This window comes from Panicum virgatum, chromosome 4N (genome assembly GCF_016808335.1).
Source record: "Panicum virgatum strain AP13 chromosome 4N, P.virgatum_v5, whole genome shotgun sequence".
NCBI lineage: Eukaryota > Viridiplantae > Streptophyta > Magnoliopsida > Poales > Poaceae > Panicum > Panicum virgatum.
The window spans coordinates 45,505,647-45,525,648 of record NC_053148.1 but is presented as its reverse complement, the minus strand read 5'-3'; the positions used below and the strand labels follow the sequence as shown (position 1 = coordinate 45,525,648).

General features: G+C 47.6%; 2 protein-coding genes and 1 long non-coding RNA gene across 47 annotated transcripts; 2 read left to right on the top strand and 1 right to left on the bottom strand.

Moving 5' to 3' along the window:
• The first annotated feature begins 7,106 nt into the window (after positions 1-7,106).
• Positions 7,107-7,541, top strand: LOC120669457 (probable E3 ubiquitin-protein ligase ATL45). The gene has a single exon (XM_039949205.1). The coding sequence runs from the start codon at positions 7,107-7,109 to the stop codon at positions 7,539-7,541; it is 435 nt and encodes a 144-aa protein (XP_039805139.1).
• Positions 7,542-8,183: 642 nt separating this feature from the next.
• Positions 8,184-12,740, bottom strand: LOC120671619. Of its 44 annotated transcripts, XR_005673724.1 has the most exons (8): positions 12,040-12,731; positions 11,854-11,946; positions 11,237-11,316; positions 10,043-10,097; positions 9,592-9,646; positions 9,386-9,482; positions 8,854-9,057; positions 8,195-8,732 (listed from the first exon to the last, which is right to left on the bottom strand). XR_005673724.1 is itself a non-coding variant. In XM_039952009.1 (5 exons), exons 2-5 carry the CDS (start codon positions 9,658-9,660, stop codon positions 8,335-8,337), a joined length of 327 nt encoding a protein of 108 aa, XP_039807943.1. In that variant the 5' UTR covers positions 9,661-9,959; positions 10,043-10,097; the 3' UTR covers positions 8,184-8,334. The 44 variants fall into 44 exon arrangements, 2 of the variants coding, with proteins under 2 accessions (XP_039807943.1, XP_039807942.1); XR_005673720.1 differs by adding an exon at positions 9,166-9,228 and having other exon boundaries at positions 9,592-10,602; positions 11,854-12,735; XR_005673718.1 differs by adding an exon at positions 9,166-9,280 and having other exon boundaries at positions 9,592-10,602; positions 11,854-12,734.
• A 1,007-nt stretch (positions 12,741-13,747) lies between these two features.
• Positions 13,748-17,087, top strand: LOC120668809. 2 transcript variants are annotated; one of them, XR_005672578.1, is made up of 4 exons: positions 13,748-13,944; positions 14,963-15,113; positions 16,728-16,794; positions 16,899-17,087. It is a non-coding gene; the product is annotated as an uncharacterized LOC120668809 (long non-coding RNA). The 2 variants fall into 2 exon arrangements; XR_005672577.1 differs by having other exon boundaries at positions 16,728-17,087.
• Positions 17,088-20,002: the final 2,915 nt, after the last annotated feature.

The window sequence follows — 20,002 nt, the reverse complement described above, 5'->3', positions numbered from 1 at the left end:
TCGCTCCTCTCTTCTCCCTCCTCTTGCTTCTCGACTTTGGGCCCTGGATGCAGGGGAGGCGAAGAAGGCAAGAAAGGCGAAAGCAAATGGCCGGGTAAGCCGAACGGGTCCCCCCTCTCTCGTCTTTATTCACTGCGCCGGACAGATCCCAGGCAATGACACCAAATCTACCACATTGAAAGAGGGAGATTCCGCAGCCACCAACAACTGGGCCCCGCGCCTGTGGAGACCCCCACGCGCGCGCACGGCAATAATTGCGGCACGTTAACCGATGTGGGCGGCGGCACTGTAGGGCCGTCTCATCAGCCGGCCACCGCCCACACCTCTCCACTTGCCCAAGATGACCTTCTGAAAAGGCGCACCCGCTCTGCGCCGCACGTACCGGGCAACGTCACCCACGACCAGCGGGAAACCCGCGCGCATAGCCGGCAATTCTGCGCCGTTTTGCAAACCGTGATGGAATATTCCCTCCGGGGGTTCCTTACCGTCGAAGGAACTGTATTCTGAGGCCTTACTGATCAGGGGTTCGAAGCCTGGCCCGTCGAGAGTTCGACAGGCACCCAGATCATCAGAGTCAGGGACTGCACGGGTGTGCTGTACAGGCTACCCTCGAACGCAGAGTTCGAGACATCCTACGCAGTGTTCAAGGCCGGTCGAGGGTGCCTAGCAGGGGGATCCTGTCGAGGGAGAGCATCAAGCCCTCGGACCCTATCGAATGGGTCCGAGCCCCGCCTAGCGAACCTTTGCGAGTGCTCTTTGTGACGTGTCCATGGACCACAAGCCGACCCCTATCGAACGGGGCACGGATGTCCACTTGAACCACCCGCTAACAGCTCACTGAAGCAACCATGACTCGCGGCCTAGGAATGGGTAGCATGGCACGCTTCACCCCTCCTCCCTGCGGAAGGGTGATGAGGGTCGTAACGAAAAGTCGAGGGTTTTCCTGAACAGCTTCACACTGGCCAGGGCTCGGAGGCTCCTCTCATTCCACGGCTCAGGCCGTACCCTCGAATAAATCGGCCGCCGTCGATTGTGAAGTCCCAAGTGTCGAACAAACCTCCCGCGCTTACACGTGCCTGTCGAATCGATCAACAAAATTGTGGACCACCGCACCAGCACGAAAACGTCGAGGCCAGCTGAAAGGAAAGCTGAGGCTGGCTGAAAAAGAAGCTGGGCGATTACCGCACCTAATCGACCATGTAGAGCGACGTTTACAGCCCTTGGATTAGAGCAAGCACTCCCCCAAGGCCTCGGGTGCTACACCCGCGGGTGCGCTGACGCGCCCCCATGGAGGAAATCTTCGCACATCTAATGGTCGGAATCCACCGCAAGCATCCGACTCTTCTTCTCACTCCCACCTGGCTCCGCAAACCAGCCCGAACCTTCCCGACAGCATGGGAGAAGCTAGACCCCCACGGTCTGCACCCGGGTCACGCCCTCAAGGGATCAAGCCTCTGCAGGGCTAATGCTTATCTCTACAAAGGCTCGGGGGCTACTGTCGGGTACCATGATTAGGGGCACCCTAATCAGGGGACTAAATCACCTTGAAAATGCAAAACACGTATTAGGCAATCAGGCTTACGAAGGCCCGCAGTCTCCTCCCGATCTAAAGGAAAGGAAAGGACTCAAAGAAGCCCAATTCACAGCCCATCTCCACAGTACGGCCCATCTGAACCCCCTCGAACCCGCGGGCGATCTCCGCCTCGCTCGAGGCCTCCCCGCCGAGACCCTCGACAACGCCCCGCATCTCCGCCTCGCTCGAGGGTAGCGAGCCTACCCTCGGGAGAGCAGGCTGACTCCAGCTCGCTCGAAGCCACCCCTCGACAGGCAGAGTTTGCGATCCGTCGGCTCACCGTCCGCTATACAGAGGCATTAAATGCCAACTACTCCCCCACAGCACCCGGGTCAGATGGCGTCAAGCCGCCACTCCGCACAGCAACAGCGCCCGAAGTCTATTCCACCAACTCCGGTCACTGCTCCTCCATCCCTGACACTGTGATGACACTGTGGGAACTTGCGGCGCCCTGTGCGAGATGTGCTTGGCACTGCTCCCGCCACTGTGCTGCCAACTCCCCGTACTTCCCTCGTACTTTCCCCACCATGGAACCCTCGATCAGCATGGGCGCAACACTCGAACGCGGCCCGGACCTTGACTAGAGCAAGACCCCCACCTGCAGGACCCTAGAGACGCCTCCACGTCAGGCGCAGAGGCCAGTACCATCCACAACAACCACCATGACACCCGCTGGAGCCGCCAGGACACCGGCGTGATGTCCGCAAGGCTAAGGACGACGCCCAGGATGACCTCACGCCCGGCGCCATGGCCTCCAGTGCCCCACAGTGTGCTTTCTACAGTAGGCATCCACTGTGCGCCCCCAATTCGGGGAGGAACGACGACTTCTTCCCCCTCCTATACATGTACTCCGCCCTTCCTTGTGTCTATAAAAGGGGGGCGGGCTCCATTTTCTCCGGGCTCATCTCCTCTCGCATGCTCACGCACACGACCAACTCCTTAGCTTCACTCGCTCACTCTCTCGATATTGGCACTTGTCTCAATCATCTAGCAGAGACTTGGGAGCTTTCCTTCCTCTCTCGCCTCTCTTGTAACCCCTACTACAAGTATCCTAGTGCAAGATAGTACAGTGCACTCGCACACCCCTTTGCTGGATGTACGGCCCCGTGACCGAAACTAGGATAAACTCGTGCGTTCCTATGTTACCTCTTGCATCAACCATCCAGGGTGAGGGACCACGCAGCACATTACTAGTTGGTGCCAGACCGCTGGGTCAGGACACCGACACTATTCATAAAGCTAGATAGTGAAGGGGTTCACGACGTAGTGGCAAAGGTCACTGGTTGGAGTGCTCCCACCCAGGGTTCAAATCTTGGGTGCCGCACCTTTATGCTTTGAGGGCTTCCCTTAGAGTTTTCCTATCAAAAAAAGCTAGATATTGCTAAGGCTTTCGACAACGTCTGCTGGGAATACATGTTGGAGATCATGGAATGACTTGGGTTTGGACAGTGCTAGAGAGACATCATCTCACTTATCTGGTCGACCACCTCCTCACGCATCATCCTCAATGGTGAGCCGGGGCGACCGATCAGACACATACGTGGATTCCGTCAAGGCCATCCATTATCAACGATGCTCTTCATCCTTGCCATGGACTCATTGCAGAGGGTCCTCGACAAAGCCACAATACAGGGACTCCTCCACCCAATTGGTCCAGACCCGTTCAAGCTCAGAACGAGCCACTACGCTGACGACGCAGCAATCTTCCTTCGCCCCTTACCACATGATGTGACAAACCTTCAACGAATTCAGCAAAAATTTTGAGCAGCGACAGGTCTTTTTACCAACATGCAGAAATTAGAGCTGTTCCCTATCCACTGTGAGGACAATGATCTGGCAAAAATCACAACAGCCTTCCCGGGGCAGAATTGTCAGTTTCCATGCCGCTGTCTCGGCCTACCACTTTGCATTGGTCGCCCGCACTGAGCAGACGAACAAATTCTTATCGATAGGATTAGGGCTCGGCTACCAGGATGGAAAGGCAAACTGCTCACTAAAGCAGGGCGTCTGACTCTTGTCAATGTTGTTCTCTCGTCCATCCCCACTTACCATATAACAATGTTCCCTCTATCCAAACACGCAATCTAGCGCATTGACAAGTTACGCCGCAGTTTTCTCTGGCAAGGTCAAGAGTCTGCAAGAGGGGGTCACTGCAAAGTCAACTGGAAGTGGGTATGCCGGCCGAAGAAATTGGGAGGTCTTGGCTTCCCAGACCTTGAAATTTTTTCCAGACCACTCAGACTTCGATGGCTGTGGTTCCAATGGACTGACGCAAAATGACCATGGTCCGGCCTTCCGATACGAGTCACACAGGTGGAACTCGCACTCTTCAGAGCTTGCACCTCCATCACCATGGGAAACGGCATGAAGACTAGCTTCTAGAAGGATAAATGGCTCAATGGGAAGGCTCCCATGGATATCGCCCCGCTGTGTTTTGCTCTGGCTTGGCGGAAAAACATGACTGTGGCTCGCAGTTTGCAACAAGGAACATGGATGCGAGGCCTAAAACGCATCAGCACTAGTGCTCAGCTCCACCAGTTTGTGACTCTCTGGGAGCAGCTCCAGGCGGTTCAGCTAAGTCAACAACCGGACCAGATAAGGTGGAACTTCATGGCGGATGACAGCTACTCCTCTCGCTCGGCTTATGTAGTCCAGTTCCATGGAGCTTATCCGGACTTCACTTGGACGAAGGTCTGGAACCTCAAGGTGGAGCACAAATGCAAATTCTTCGTGTGGCTGCTTCTTCAACGTAAAATAATGACATCAGATCGCATAATTAAAAGAGGTGGACAGGCAAACCCCATCTGTCAACTCTGTAGAACAAGAGAAGAATCCATTCTGCACCTCGCTGTCAACCGCTCCTTCACGCAGTCGGTATGGTCCTTGATATCGCAACAAACGGGACAACAAAACCTCACGGGCACGACCACGGATCTCAAGAAATGGTGGCTAGACCTGCTGTCTGATTCACAGGAAAGAAACCAAATCATCACCTACACTACAGCTGTCTGATTCTGGAACGTGTGGAAGGAGCGTTGTCGGCGCTTCTACGACAACAAAGTTCTCACCGCCCTACAGCTGACCAGTTTGATCCGCCAGGATGTTGCTGCGCTGCATGCAGCGCTCCCCGCCCCTGTTGTAGTTTAATTTTCCTTTCCAGTAGCGCCCGTGCCGCCACTTGGGGTAGCCAGCTCTAGCTGTACATGTTTTAGGTCGATGGCGTGTGTTTACTCCTGGCTCCCGGCCGGGCTTACTTCCTGGGTCATTGTGTTTGTTTTAATGTTTTTACTCCTGCTTTCCACTATTAATGAAAAGGCAGAACACCTGCTATTTTCCTAAAAAAAATGATGGTTCGCCGAGGCAAGCAGCCACGGAGTGGATCTCACACGTGGGAAAATGAGGCGGAAGCCGAGCCCTCCGCGGTCCAGGAGCAGTCACCATCCAATCCGCTGGCTGGGCAGGTGGCGGGCATCGGACGAGGGGTCGCACGGAGCACCCTTATGCCCGGGCGTACCCATTTTCTTCCAAATTTTCTGAGTTTCGGTAGTTTGTTTTTTAGATTAACTATTTTGAAAATCAGACCGCTTACGGAATCTAACTTCTCTCCGACTTTTTTCAGATTATCCATTGGATCAGTGGAGGCGGCCGACTCTCGGGATGGATTCACCATCACCCTCCGCTCCGGTGCGCTTACTCACTCATCTTTTTTTTATTTAGATAATTCCTACGAGCCACTGTAAAAGGTCAAAATTCATATACCACCGAAAAACTTGTGCCTCACATGCTATTATTTTATTTTGTTGCGTCCCTCCGTGCCACTGCCCACTACCATCTAATTTTGTTGAAACGGCAGCTAACCAGACATCAAAATACCCATTTTGCCCTTGTCTTCCCTCCTTGCTCTTCTTTCATCTTCATGCTTCAAAATTATATTATAACTTACTTTGGTAGATTATTGATAGGAGGCAGACTAAAATACCCTAAAATGATGTTTCATTCAGCACCATGGGTAAAAAAGTCATTTCACACTGCTTTTAACACAGTTCACTTGTCAAACTAACGGAAGGGTCCAGAACCAAAAAGGATTTCGATTTTGAGCCAGATAGCAAAGTTCAATTGAATAGGGACTAACAAACTAAGATCAACGTTTTTAGGGCTAAGAAACTTTTAAAACCCTTTTTTTCTCCGTGAGTTGCATTTGCATCTCGTCTCCTCTGCCCTTCCATGTCTTCCAACGAGAGGAGATCCCGCACGATTGGGGTGAGTTGAAATGAGTTTTATGGGGTAGGAACACATCGAGTGAGACCACTCTGTTTCATGTGGAGTGTGTTAATTTTGATGAATCAAAATGTGTTGTACGTACTCTATTAGATAAAAGGGCGGGACGGAGCGGGTTCTATATAAATGTGGGTTGGGCCAAGATGAAATGAATACTTTGTGCAAAACAATACGCTTATATATGAATGTGGGTTCCATGTTTAGAGCCGGACCTGAAATTAAAAACACATGCCATAAAATTTTATCAAAATTGACTTGATATTTGTTGGAGATGACTTAATATAACTGGCAGCTCTCTGTGCAGAGTAGTGTGTCTAAAATTACATGTGGGCCACACGTCAAAAGTCGGATCCTAGAAATGAAACCCCGCATTCACACTATAAAATTTTATCAAAATTTATTAAAAATTGCTGCAGATGACTCAGTAATTGCCGGCAGCTACTCTGTGCAAAACAGTGTGACTAGAATTACATGTGGGCCCCCATATCAATAGCCGGACTTTGAAAATAAAACATCGCGTTCACACTATAAAACTTTATTGAAATTGACTGAAATGTGTTGAAGATGACTCAGCATGATTAATAATTACTCTGTGCAAAATAGTGTGGCTACATCAACAGGTGGGCTCCACAAGAGCGGAGCCACTAAATTTCTTTATACAGTTAAATATGGGTTGAAAGATTTTAATTAATAGATTTAGCCATACCTATAGGTTTAAGCATCAAATGGGTTGGGCTAGGGTGGGTTATTTAGTTGAGCTTTTGGGTTGGGTACGGTAGTTCCACGGTATAATGGGGTGGGCTAGGATGGGTTATTTTGTTGAGCTTTTGGGTTGGTTATGGTGGTTTCACGGCATAATTGATGGCATGGCATCTGAGGGTAAAAAGAAAGAGTCAATTCCCTCAATGCCATTAAAATTTTCGCCAATCCTATTAAAATTTTCGCCAATCCCTTGAATGTCATTGATCCCACATATCATAGACACAAAAAAAATCTTTGAGCGTCATTCAGTGGCATTCAAGGGATTGACGAAAATTTTAATGGCATTCAGGGAATTAACTAAAAAAAAATTGAAGTTGTGGGTCTGGTGCGATCGCAACTTTTCTAGTGGCAGAGAAAGGATTTGGAACTTTCATAGTGGCTAGTAGGGAATTATCTCTTTTTATTTAAATAGAATTTGCAGTAGAAGGTAGTGTTATATATTTGATACAAATAGTATGGTCACTAATCCTTCTCTTTGTTGATGCAGCCAGGCATGAATGATCTTGGTTACTCTACCGATGGAGGCACAACTGACAGGGTCTTGTCACCGACATCTTCTGCTCTGGTGATTTTTGGGATTTTGATTTTCTTGGCAGGCGTCATCCTCTGTGCTTTACGCGAGCGTCGAAGGCAGGCGCAGCCTCCACCGCCACCTCCTCTGGTGCAGGTCCAGCACCTCGAGCTACCACCTTTGGTCCAGCAGGATGAGGATGAGGCGGCGGCGGCGGCGGCTCTTTCTAGAGTTCAGCGGTCGGCTTTTTCGGTGGAGGAGGGAGGCGAGGACATCGAGTGCACATTGTGCCTCACCGAGTACGAAGAAGGAGAAGAGCTCGCTCTTCTTGGCTGCGGACACAAATATAAAATTGCCTGCATAACCAAGTGGCTCCATGTTAACGCCAACTGCCCGCTCTGCAGAGTTGACGTGTGAAATTGTGAATAGTACAAACTATGCAATTCATTTTTTATTTCGTCTAGATTTAATATTTCATACATGTAAGATTCTATGGGAACCTTGATTCCGTTGGAGAATGCGGTGTTCCTACTCAAATTATGTTGTACACTGCTGCCGAGAACCATGCAAAATTCTGGTAAATGTAGTGTAGCTCAGTAGCTGCTTTTCAAAAAAAAGTTAAGTGTAACTCACTAACACCATAGCATTAGCAGTTTCTTCAAATGTCATCCGTCCTCAAGACGGCCACCGCGGCAAGTACGGCCACGGCGATGAGCACGCCGACTACGACCACCAAAGGTTTGAGTTGAGCATGCCAACCACGGCCACCGTACCACGTCATGCACCCCGGCCACAGCCACCAAGGTTCGAGCATGCTGATCGTGGCCACCGCGGTGGTACGGCCACACACAGCCACCGTGGCAAGCACGCCAACCACAGCCACCAAGGTTAAGGATGCCGACCACGATCATCATTTATCAAAAACTGCTTCCTGTCCAATAAAAAATTATCTTAGCCGCTCCCTGTTGAATAAAAAATTATCTTAGCCGCATCGATGGATCTACTGTATCTCTACTACTACTAGTAAGGTGCCCGTGCTAACGCCACGGATAAATTGCAGACTTACAAAATAAACATTTATTGATATCATAGTTTACCATTTCCTTTCCGAAATACATACTGAAAACATAGGTTCAGATACATGATAGTAACACAAGTGTCGAACATCCGATAGCCACTGAAAATGAGGTCCAAACAGCCAAACTCAAGTTCAGACACGCGCACACACACGCCCCTCTCCGATCAAGATAATAATATGACCAGAGATATAGTCATTCTTCGAAGTCCTCCAAAAAATTTGAGGATCCTAGTACGCAAAACAAAGAAATCAATAGGTGAGGTAAGCCACACAAACAAAATCTTCAGGCAACAACTCCGCAAACATGATCACATCCATGACTGCAACTTATTAACCTCAGACAGCACTTCAGATACGACCATATCAAGTTGTTGCTAATTTTCACTCAACGGATCAGTTGGAAAATAGGACCATTGTCCAAAGGTGAGCTGCTCGGAGGTGCAAGATGATATATCATGGGTTCACCTTCTTCCATCTCATTTTCCATGAAATTCTCCCTGCACTCTGTGCTGCAAAAGGCTTTGTCACCCCTGTAATTTATGAAACAAAGGATACCTGACATTAATCAACAATCAGAAGAATCACATGTCTATTAAGCAAACGTAAAAAACACCCGTAACAGTGGTTCATTTACCACACTTGATCACTTACTGATAGATGTAGATATCTCTCCCTTATTTCAGCTTCTCACTGCAAAAACTACAGAAGCTCATGGCACCCTCTTTCACAAGAGGAGGCATGTTCTCTTTATCCTTATTTTCACCAGGCATCAGGTGCTCAGCTTGAAGCTTAAAAACATGATCTCCAAAAATGTGGGTAGTTTTAGGGTTTGGGCCACGGGAAACAACACATGTACTGGAACCATTTGTTCAAATAGTGAGCACGACATGTGATAAGTTTTACCATACGATGTCAAGGAAAGAATAATTCAGAGAACTGCCTGTGAAGTATTTAAATATATACCATGACTAACTCTAGCAATATTACTGCTATACTCATTTCCTCTTCAGTCTTTGCCATGTGTTTCTGGCACAAAATCAACAATTTACTACATCTCAGTCCAATTACACATAAAAGCCTGGAAAAGCCAATGCGCCTCAAAAATTCAGAAGGGAAAATTTGGAGACCTATTATGCATATTAAATTAGAGCACAATGAGAAAATCGAAATACAACCCACTAACCTGATTTATTCTGAAGTGAAAATATGGTAGCCCAACCTCTCTTGCCTTGAGTGCTTAGAGCCTTAGGTAGATCACCACAGACAACGGTGGACATGTACTACACCCAAATCAAAGAGGAAATATGAAACATATGGGATGGGATAACCAATCTGAATGGCAGGTAGAGGCAGGCAGGATTGGTCTTGGGTCGGCAAAAAAGCATATACCTGTGCATGACTCCTGGAAGACATGTTGTTGAGCACCACATCATCGGGGGACTTCCTGCCCAGACGCATTGCTTCTCGGTAAGCTCCACATGGAAATACACAACTAATCCACTCAAAAATGTTTAGCAAAGACAATTACTGAAAAGAACATGGATAGCCTAATCTATTCTTTCATTATGCGGACCATCATTGCATTACTGAAAAGAACACAAAGCTATTCAATGCAATAATATGTTATAATATAATATAACTGCATACATAAACTGATTATTAAGAAGCTTAAACTTCACCTCTAGCAGTGGTGCAAATTTACTGTTCTCTCAAAACCAATCAAAGACAATTCGTTCATGGGTAATTTCATCCAGAATCTGACAATCAAAGTACAATCCTACCATCCAGTAATTTTATCAAGCACTTGGCATGCATCGGTGGGAGGTGGTGAGAGGAGTACCTGATAACAAAATTCGTACTGAGGCAGATGCATTTGCTTTTCTTGTAGCACAATGCTTCTAGCATGGACAACACAGAAAAATCAAAATACTAAAGAGTTTCTGCCAAAAAAAATGTCAATCTTAAAAAATAAACAATCAACAAGTATATAATTCCAGGTATAGCTTGATTAATCTGGTTATCTACCAAGGTATAGCAGTGTCTGACCAACAATGAAATATTGCTCCATCAAAGCTCTTATAAGCTATGTGTGTCATTTGAAGCATGCACATGAAAACAACCAAAACATAACATATGTCATAGGGCTATTATCAAGAACACCTATTGCAGATCCATTCAACAAATCAAAGGACGAACTGATAAACATAGGTTTGCAAACTCTATGCAACTATTAATATATTTAAAATCGACCCTCCCATAAGAGAATGCACCTGCTCTACTCTGTCAAAGCATTATTATGATATTTTCTAAGAGACCCATGTAGCACATAGCAAGAAGCAACCTGGCTCTTCGCTTGGCTCTGTTCTTATCCAGTAGCACACTGCTTACTGCTACCATCTTCTATCTCGATCAAGCAGAAACCAGGAAAAAATTCAGTTCGACTGCCTTTGCTTGCCCGTGCTAATGCTATGGGTATCATTTTAAACAACCAAGCATGATATATATACACATTGGCAACCAAAAACCATCTCAAAAGTTGTCCTATAATGCATGAAATCACATTATGGGCAGTTCGCGCACTCTCCTAATACATTTTTGAAATCTGAAAAATGATAGGCAATTAATAATGATGAAATAAGTCTTGTTGCATGTTGTATTCAAGCCAAACAGAGAGAATATATTTGCAAGCAGCATTTTAGGCAAACGGAGAGAATATCTTGGGATCTCAACCATACTAAGCCTCTTAAACCTGATGGATAGCCTCCTCGACTTCTTTCCAGAATCAAAAGTAAACAGCAGGATTAACAATTTAAGAAATAAAAAAAGTTTAGCACACTCAAAAAAAAACTAACCATAGCGTAGAGTAGGAAGCCCAATCAATAAAAGGTCTGCATTAATGTGGTAGCATGGGGGGGAAAACAGACTGAACTAAAAAAATCAATGTCTACTGCTCTACCTTATGTCCTTATCACATAAATGTACAATACTTGCACCAGAAAATAAAAGGTCATGTATTAGACAGAGAAAGACATACCTTAAATCACCGTCAAGTTCATTAGCGTGCAAGATGTTGAAAGCTTTGACTGCCCATATGCTCCTCCAAATCTAATACACCTGCAAACCAGAAGGTTTGGATATCAATAGTCAATAAAATCCTTTCCTGCAAACTAATGCTTCGGCTCATTAAGATTATCTATGGCTTGTTTGGGACTTTGGGTGTGAACTTATTCTTATTATCATGCTTGGAAAAGAAATTACACTAAGGCTAATATACACAATGAATAAAAATTCAGATAACATTAGGACAAAAGAAACATGTCACACCAATAAAGAAAAATAACCGGCGGACAGGCAGGCTGGCAGCCATTTCCTTTAAACATGTGACTAACCCATTTCGACTACAAATAAGTTTTCAGTGGCTAATCCAAAATTAAGAAACTTTTTATATGATAGAACTTGAGAGAAAAAGGAGGAGGTTGAGCAAGCAAGCAGTGGAGAGTTATTTTTCCAGATCGCGTCGTCATGATAACTTGCTGCTGATTTCTCAATTCAAACGTGACATAGCCTCACAGGATGGTGATAGAAATAATGAAATATTGGATCCGGCTATTTATATCATTAATGAATCAGAGGGGTGGAAGTCTCACTCACCAGTTCTGTACCTCTTGCTTCGAGGATTCGCTGACTTCTCCAGAGATTTGGGGCAACGGGTGTTCTCCCGCACAAAACGCAAGAGGTGTTCTCCTGCAAAAAACATTTTCTATTACAGTTAAAACCTTGTTTTATTTTTATACATGATTGATGATTCAATAAGAAAAAAAGGGCAATTGCACATACCTCTGGTCTTACCTACCTCTAGAACTGGTGCATAGTCTAATACATCCTCCTATTATCTCAGTAATAGACACAACAATAGTTCAGATTAGGAAAACAACCCAAATAAAAAATATCCCTGCTAAATGTATGGACAACCTTGCCACCTTTTGTACTAACAGTAGCTTATTTTAATTCTATACATAATTGATGATTCAGTAAGAGAAAAAGGACAGGAAGGGGAGCACTACCTTAATTCAAGCAAGGATCTGGCTAAGCTCATTCGCACGAGCAGTTCTCCCTTCTTCAGCATAGGACCATGGCCATCCTTCCTATCCAGATTAGCGAGGAGGCGTGGAGGTCGAACCATCAAATCTGGAGGGAAGGGGCCGGCAGGCCGGCGTCCCGCCGCTTCACCAGCGCCAACGGAGGAGTGGGGCGAGGGAGAGAAGGGGCACCCGCACCGGAAGACAAGATGGGGGTGCCCCGCCGGTCCTGCAGCAGCGGCCCCCGCTGCTCGCCCAACCGCCGCCCCCGCCGCCGCGGCCCTCACCGGATCCGGAGGGGAGGAGCCGCCGCTCCGCGAGACAGACCGGCTGGCGCGGCCGGTGCTGCGAGCCGCGCTCTCGCCGGATCCGGAGGGGAGGAGCGCTGAGGTGAGGGGTGCGGGGAGGGGCGGCTAGGGCCGGCGGTCTGGGGCGATGGAGAGGAAGAGGAAGGGTTGAGCTCCAAAAGATTGATCTTTCCCTTTTCTTTTTCTCATCATATAGGGAATTCTTTTTTTTAATTTCAACATATATAAAAAAAGTGCTTCAGCAGATTGATTTTCTCCTTTTTTATATGGAAAGAGAGATGTGATATCTCCTTTTTCTATTGGGAATTGGAAGAAGTACTTCAGCAGATTGATTTTCTCCCTTTTTATATGGAAAGGGAGATGTGATGTCTCCCCTTTTTATTGGGGATTGGAGATAAATTATTGATGATTGAGAAAAAATAAAGGGGAAAGGGAGATGGAAAATCAATTTGTTAGAGTAGATTTTTTCAACATCAATCTTCTATATTGAGAAAAAGTGGAAAAGAGAAAGGAAAAGATAATCTGCTGGAGTTGCTCGCTCGTTTGATTTTTTTGTAAGGGCCGGCGCGCGAGAGGCGGCTGGGTTCGAATGCGCGCGTGCGTGCGAAACGATCCGAAGGGAGGGATGATCCGGTGGAGATGGGCCGTCGGATGGGATGAGCCAATCATCAGGAGTCTGCCAGCCATTGATTTTGAAAGAGATGCTTTCCTGTGTACAGTTTGCTGGGGAGGTCTTGATTGGATGGGTTCAGATTTGTATTCCTCCGTGTTTGCGTGTGTAGGTAGAGTCTTGCTGCCAATGGTGGGCCATGTTTGGTTGGAGGGTGGAAAAATTTTGATGAGAGAGAAACGATGCTTTGACTACTAATTAGGGGTATTAAATAAAGTCTAATTACAAAATTACCTCCACAACTGTGGTACTGTAGCAGTTGCTCTAGCTAACGAGGTCTTTGATCGCATGATTAGAGGATGATTGAGCGCGGTTACTGTAGCATCACTGTAGCCAATCATGATGAAACTTGGGTCATTAGATTCGTCTCGAAAAATTACACCCATTCCTAAAAAGATTTTGCAAATAAACTTCGTTTAGTACTTCATGCATGCATTCGTCTTTTTGTGCAAAAAATTTCGTGGAATCATCCAAACATGGCCGTGCAGGTGGTGCCCTCCAACGACCTCAACTTGTCTGTAAGCTGCTATCCGTCGATGAGATTCAGATCAGATGGTGCGATTTTTTTAGAAATGCTCTGCTTCTGAGCAACTTGAGTTGTTGTCTTATATTTCTTTACAGCATAATTCTCCAATCTAGGATATCAGTCAAGGAGTGGTGCCTCGGTTCATTGAGTTTCTCATGTGTAAGGACCATTCGTCATTTGTTTTGTAAGAATATTTGAATTGCAAATCCTGCTCATAGTAGAGGCAAGTGGATCTTTTGTTACATTCAAGTGATCAATTAGCTTTGCATTGGGCCTGTTATTGTTTTTTCTGAAAATTGCTATGTCAATTTCTAAATTATGAAACAGTTAGCTCATAGCAGTTAAATACGTTTTCTGCACCATGAACATGGCTAGGAACATGGAGCATTGGTTTTTTACAATGAAAGTCTTAGAGTTCAGATAGTCGACTTCAAATATTTGATTTGTCAAGACTGTTTGGAATGCAAGTCCTGCTCATGGTAAAGATAACTTGATCTTTGTTGCATTCAATCAGCGGTCAATTAGCTTTGTATTAGGCCTGTTATTATTTTGCTGAAAATTGCTATAACATAGTTTTTTGAAATCTGAAGGTGTTGGCTTGTAGCAAGTTTTGGGTCTTTTTTCAGGATGGTACAAACGTGTAGTGGTCCTGCTGGTATAGCTTTAGTGTGATTACACCTACCTTTGTCAGCCAGTTTTTGAACTTGATTAAGATAGTCTGATGGTATGAAATTTAATTTGTTTGTTTATTTGACAAACATTCAACTGTAGATTTCCTTGTACATCGCCCTTTTTTCATGCATGCTAGACACACTACTTTTTAGATTATACAGTGAGTTCAGCTATGTCCATGATTGCCAAATAAATCTGTTTCTTGTGTAATACAAGCTAGCTTTACCTCTATAAGATATGAAGATAATTGAACTGGATAACTGCAATAGGTATATTTGAACTTATTAACTTCTAATTTATGCTAGCATCATGTGAAAACAGACTCACCTATGGTATATTTGTTCTCTGCTGTTGAAGTGGACTATTGGATGGTACATGGGTTGTATTTTTAGACTGCATTTTGTGTTCGATTAGTAATCAGACTATGACTATCAGATTAAGAATCTATGCCCAGTTTTGGATACAAATAGTTTACATGGATTATTTTCCTGCCCTTGTATTTCAGGTTCCTACTCTGTGATCCAAGAGGTCTCCATAGTATGCCATCAATTATGCAAAAGTTTACTAAAAGTATGTTTGAGTTAGCCAATCTTTGGGACCCGGGATGAAGCTGGATGCTCATGGAGGTGTCTTTTCTCCTAAAATTTGGCACCGAGGTGAGTGCAATCAGTCAGATTTATATACTAGAGATTAATATATGCTCACGTATCCTCTCTGTTGTAATTGAGGCTAGCATGTTTAGTTTGGAAAGTAGAGAGCCATATTTGAATAAATTTTAAGCCTTGGTGATTGCAAACAAGCCTTAGTGACTTAAATGTAGTATCTTCATTTTGGAAGCAGTTTTCTTAGGAACTCGAAACATGGTATTAATATAAGGGAAAATTGGTTGTTTAGCACTGAAAGATGACGACTTCCGTAAAATACCATCGAAATCTTTTGGTCCCGTAAAATACCACTAAAAGTTGCAACGTTAGTTGAAAGTAGCATTCCGTCACGTTTCTCCGCTAACTCCTCGTCACGACGTCTTCTTCCTCCTCTCGCACGCCTGCTACTGCCCGTCACCCAGCTCTGGCCGCCGGCGATGCATGGTCGTGTCCCTCTAGCTCCATCCCCATCCAGATCCCGCCAGCGCTGCTCCACGCCGTTGCGGGGCTCACGCTCACCGTCCCCCCGGCGCTCGGCTGCGTCTCCCAGCAAAAACTCAACCTTCGCTGCGCTATAGCGGCTGGGTGATTTTAGCGCCGCTATCTCTGGTTCCTACCCGCAGAAGTTGGAAGTGCCATGGGAAGCTGCGGGGGAACTCCGACGTTACCTTGCAGTGGAGTTGGGGGAGCCTCATATGGGGAGCCCACCGAGTCGAGAGCAGCATAGGGGAGGCAGGAAAGTCAGGTCCTACTTGTTGCATGGGCATTGTGCTCGATTGGGTGGTGGCAGATGCCATGGCGGCTCCTTCATGCTGTGTCGAGGAAGGCGATGAAGGGGAATTAGGTGAATCGAGTTTTTGCCTGCTTCACGTGTTGCTCCCGCATGAGGAGTCAGCTGTCTCTCCCTGTTTAACGCTGCGAGAACGGCCACGCGCTCGCTGTCCTGGGACTCATCGCCGCCCGGTCCGCCATGGCGCTTGGCGCCCTCGACCCCGACAACGACGCCGCGCCCTCGACGCCGACAACGACGCCGCGCCCTCGCCCTCCCCGCTGCGGCACCCGATGCCAGACACCACAGGAGGCTGCTCCCGTGGCCGCGGCTCCGGCGGATGGTTCTGCTGCCGCCTATGCGTCGACGAGGGCGACGGCGACCTCATGCGCCCGTTCCCGGCACTCCCGCGCACCCCTAGGCCTGCTCATCCCTCTCCTCCGGCGCCTTTCTCCTCTTCCTGCCGGGTGCGTCCGCCACTGACTCCACCACCCGCTCCACTCCGACGCAGCCGAGCGCCGCGGGGACGGCGAGCACGAGCCCCGCAGCAGCGTGGAGCAGCACTGGCGGGATCTGGATGAGGAAGGAGAGGGAGACGGCCATCACCGGCTGCCGGAGCTAAGTGACTGGCAGCAGCAAGGGTGCGAGAGGAGTAAGAAGACGTCAGTGAGAGTCGTTAGCGGAGAACGTGACGGAATGGTACTTTCAACTAACGTTGCAACTTTTAGTGGTATTTTACTGGGCCGAACGATTTCGATGGTATTTTACGGGAATCGGCATCTTTTGATGCTACATGACCAATTTTCCCTTAATATAACTGGAAGTTGCTGAATATTCGTTGCCATGTATGATGCCAGTAATGAAGATACTACATTTGTAAGCTGTAAGGTGGTGCCCTCCAACGACCTCAACTTGCAGCTATCTGTAAGCTACTATCCGTCGATGAGATTCAGATCAGATGGTGCGATTTTTTTCAGAAATGCGCTGCTTCTGAGCAACTTGAGTTGTTGTCTTATATTTCTTTACAGCGTAATTCTCCAATCTAGGATATCAGCCAAGGAGTGGTGCCTCGGTTCATTGAGTTTCTCATGTGTAAGGACCATTCGTCATTTGTTCTGTAAGAATATTTGAATTGCAAGTCCTGCTCATAGTAGAGGCAAGTGGATCTTTTGTTATTCAAGTGATCAATTAGCTTTGCATTGGGCTTGTTATTTGAAGGGTGGTTGAGCACTCATGTGATTTTTGTCATTTATGTTGCTTGATATAAAATAGCATGAAGTGTGGTGTTGTTGGTTGAGCACTTATGTTACTAAATAATAACTTTGCCTCAATAATGTATACAAAAGCAATTATGTGATTTTTGTTATTTATATTGCTTGATATAAAACTTGTGTTTCATTGAAAAATGTTGATACTTCCTTTCTCAATCAATTATTAGGCTCAGAATCTTTTAATGCCTGTAGCAACACACGAGCATAAACCTAGTTATACTATCCAAAAAAACGATCACTCCCTTGAATCTACCCCTACTGTGGTTCTGCCCACCTCTCCAAATTGAGCTGTCCTCGTGTCCGGGGTCGATCCCTCCCTCCTTCCTCGTCCGCCCCCCACGTTGCTCGATGGTTACTCCACCTCTGCCGAACCCCGCGCCCCTCCTTTGCCGCCCCACGCTTGGCACCTCCGCTCTCGCGCCGGCCCGCGCGCTCCTCCCCCACACCTCCACCAGCTCGGCGCCGCTGACCTGCCCGTCCCTCATCCGCTGAGCCCTGCGCCCCTCCTCCGCCGCCCCCGCCGCTCTCTCCCCGCGTTCGCTCCGGCCCGCATGCCTCTCCTCCGCCAGCTCTCCGCGGCGGTGGAGGGGGCTGCCTGAGACAGCCCACGCCACGGCCTCCACCGCCCCGCCAGAGAACCGGTGCGACAGCCCTTGAGCTGGAACACGGCGAGCCGAGCCGCGCCCCCTTCTCCTTCGCCAGCTCGGCGGTGGTCAAGGCGGCCCTCGCAGTGCCAGGTGCCCAGCACCCAGCACCCGGCACCGCCGCCCACGCTCGACGGTGTGACCGGCCGCCGCACGCTCCACCCGCCTCGACTTCCTGCGGATCCACGCGCGCGGCTGCACCGGCGTCTCCCTCGACACCCGCGCGCTCGACGGCGTGATGCCGCCACCGCCGCCGGGCAGGACGCCTCCCTCCCCTTCGCCCAGCGCCCGCACCGGCTCGAGCGCTCTCTCTCGCTGCGCTCGACGGCGCTGACGCCGCGTGCCATGGCCTCTGCTCGGCTGGACGCCTCCCTCCCCTTTGCCCGGCGCCCTCACCCTAAACCATGCCGCCCCAACACCTCACCATCCACCGCGCCGTGATTTCGCCCGGTGGCTGCTCGGCCGTCGCCCATTCCTTTTGGTGAGTCTGCCTCACTTTCCTCGCTTTTGTCATTGATGCTTCTTCCTCTTGTCCCGGATTCGATTTGCTTCGCTCATTCGTGATAACTCTATCCACGCAACCGGAGCCGGCCGGAATCCGGATCCACGACGACACTAAGTGTTGACACATAATCGCGCCAACACACTCGAATGTGCTAGAACGCGTGACGATCGTCAAAACGATCAACACGGCGAAAACCTTGGGCGGACCGGTCTGACCGGTTTCGCCGACCGGTCTGACCGGTGCGCCCAGGGTTTTCGCCGTGTTGATCGTTTTGACGATCGTCGCGCATTCTAGCGCATTCGAGTGTGTTGGCGTGATTCTGTGTCAACATACTTTTTGGCGACTCCGCTGGGGAATAGATTAATCTTGTTTTAAAAACCGATCTAATCTACTCCTTGAAGAAGATGGGCTCTTCAGAGATCGACAAGGAAAACATCATCACGGCTACAATGGAGGAGCTCACCGAAGAGGAGCGCAAGGCCTACCTTCTTGTGGAAGAGCACATCAAGGCACAATTCTTGAAAGGCTTCAAGAAGGATCGTGGTGGCCTCGTCAAGAGGGTAGAGGAGTTCGTACTGCCATCTCTCAAGCTTAGCAAGGATAAGATTGAAGAGATCCCCAATGTAACCCTCTCTCCCTCTGATATGTTTGATAGAATGTCATCCATAATGGATCAAAAGATTGTTGCTGCACAAGCTGCTGCGGGTGACATTTTGATTAAATTGAGTAGTGATGTTGATGCGCTTAAAGGTAAACAACCCATGTCAGATCCTAACTCATCAAATCCGAGTTTGGCTACCCCTGAGTTCACACCTGAACCACTCTATGGTATGCCGCCGAACTCGTTCCCAGGGCAAACCCCACCACCGTTGACCGTGCACACTGCACCTATTGGACCGGTCCCACAGACCGGTCAGACCGGTTACTCAGTACCATCGCCGACGCCTCTCGAGACAATTCCAGGTTCGGCTGCCCCTAGCCGAACTAATGAGTTGTCACTGTATGCACCATCTCGCACTACTACTATAGTGGGAGGGCCACGAGGATCTGGACCTAACCAAGGACCGATCCCGACTTCTTCACAAACGATGGCTCATGGAAATTCTAATGCACACCATTTTTCTGAGTTTTATACCAGCCAGTACTATCAGGCCGATCTCCTTAAGTTCAAAGAAGATCTGGCAAATGCGATTAAAAGTAAGCTTGGGGTGGATATGGGTACTACGCGTTTGTATCAAAAACCTTATCCCGCCAAGTTTGATTTTACCCCTTTTCCTGCTAGTTGGCGTATTCCTGAGTTTACTAAATTTAATGGTGATGATTCTCGTACGACTTGGGAACACGTTAGCCAATATGTCTTGCAGTTGGGAGAAGCCGGTTTCAATGACGCTTTGCGTGTGCGTTTATTTTCTTTATCTTTGACTGGAACGGCTTTCTCTTGGTTTTCCTCGCTTGCTCCTAATTCTATTCGCAATTGGGCTCAGTTGGAGCATAAGTTTCATGATCACGTCTTTAGTGGGGAAACCGAAGCAAAATTGTTGGACTTAACATCGATTAAGCAAGGACGTGATGAATCTTCTTCGGATTATTTCAAAAGATTTAAAGAAATTAAAAATCGGTGTTTTAATTTGACAATTTTCGAAAAGGATTTGGCGGATTTGGCGTTTAATGGTTTGCATTCTTATTTGAAAGAGAAGCTCGAGGGCTTTGAA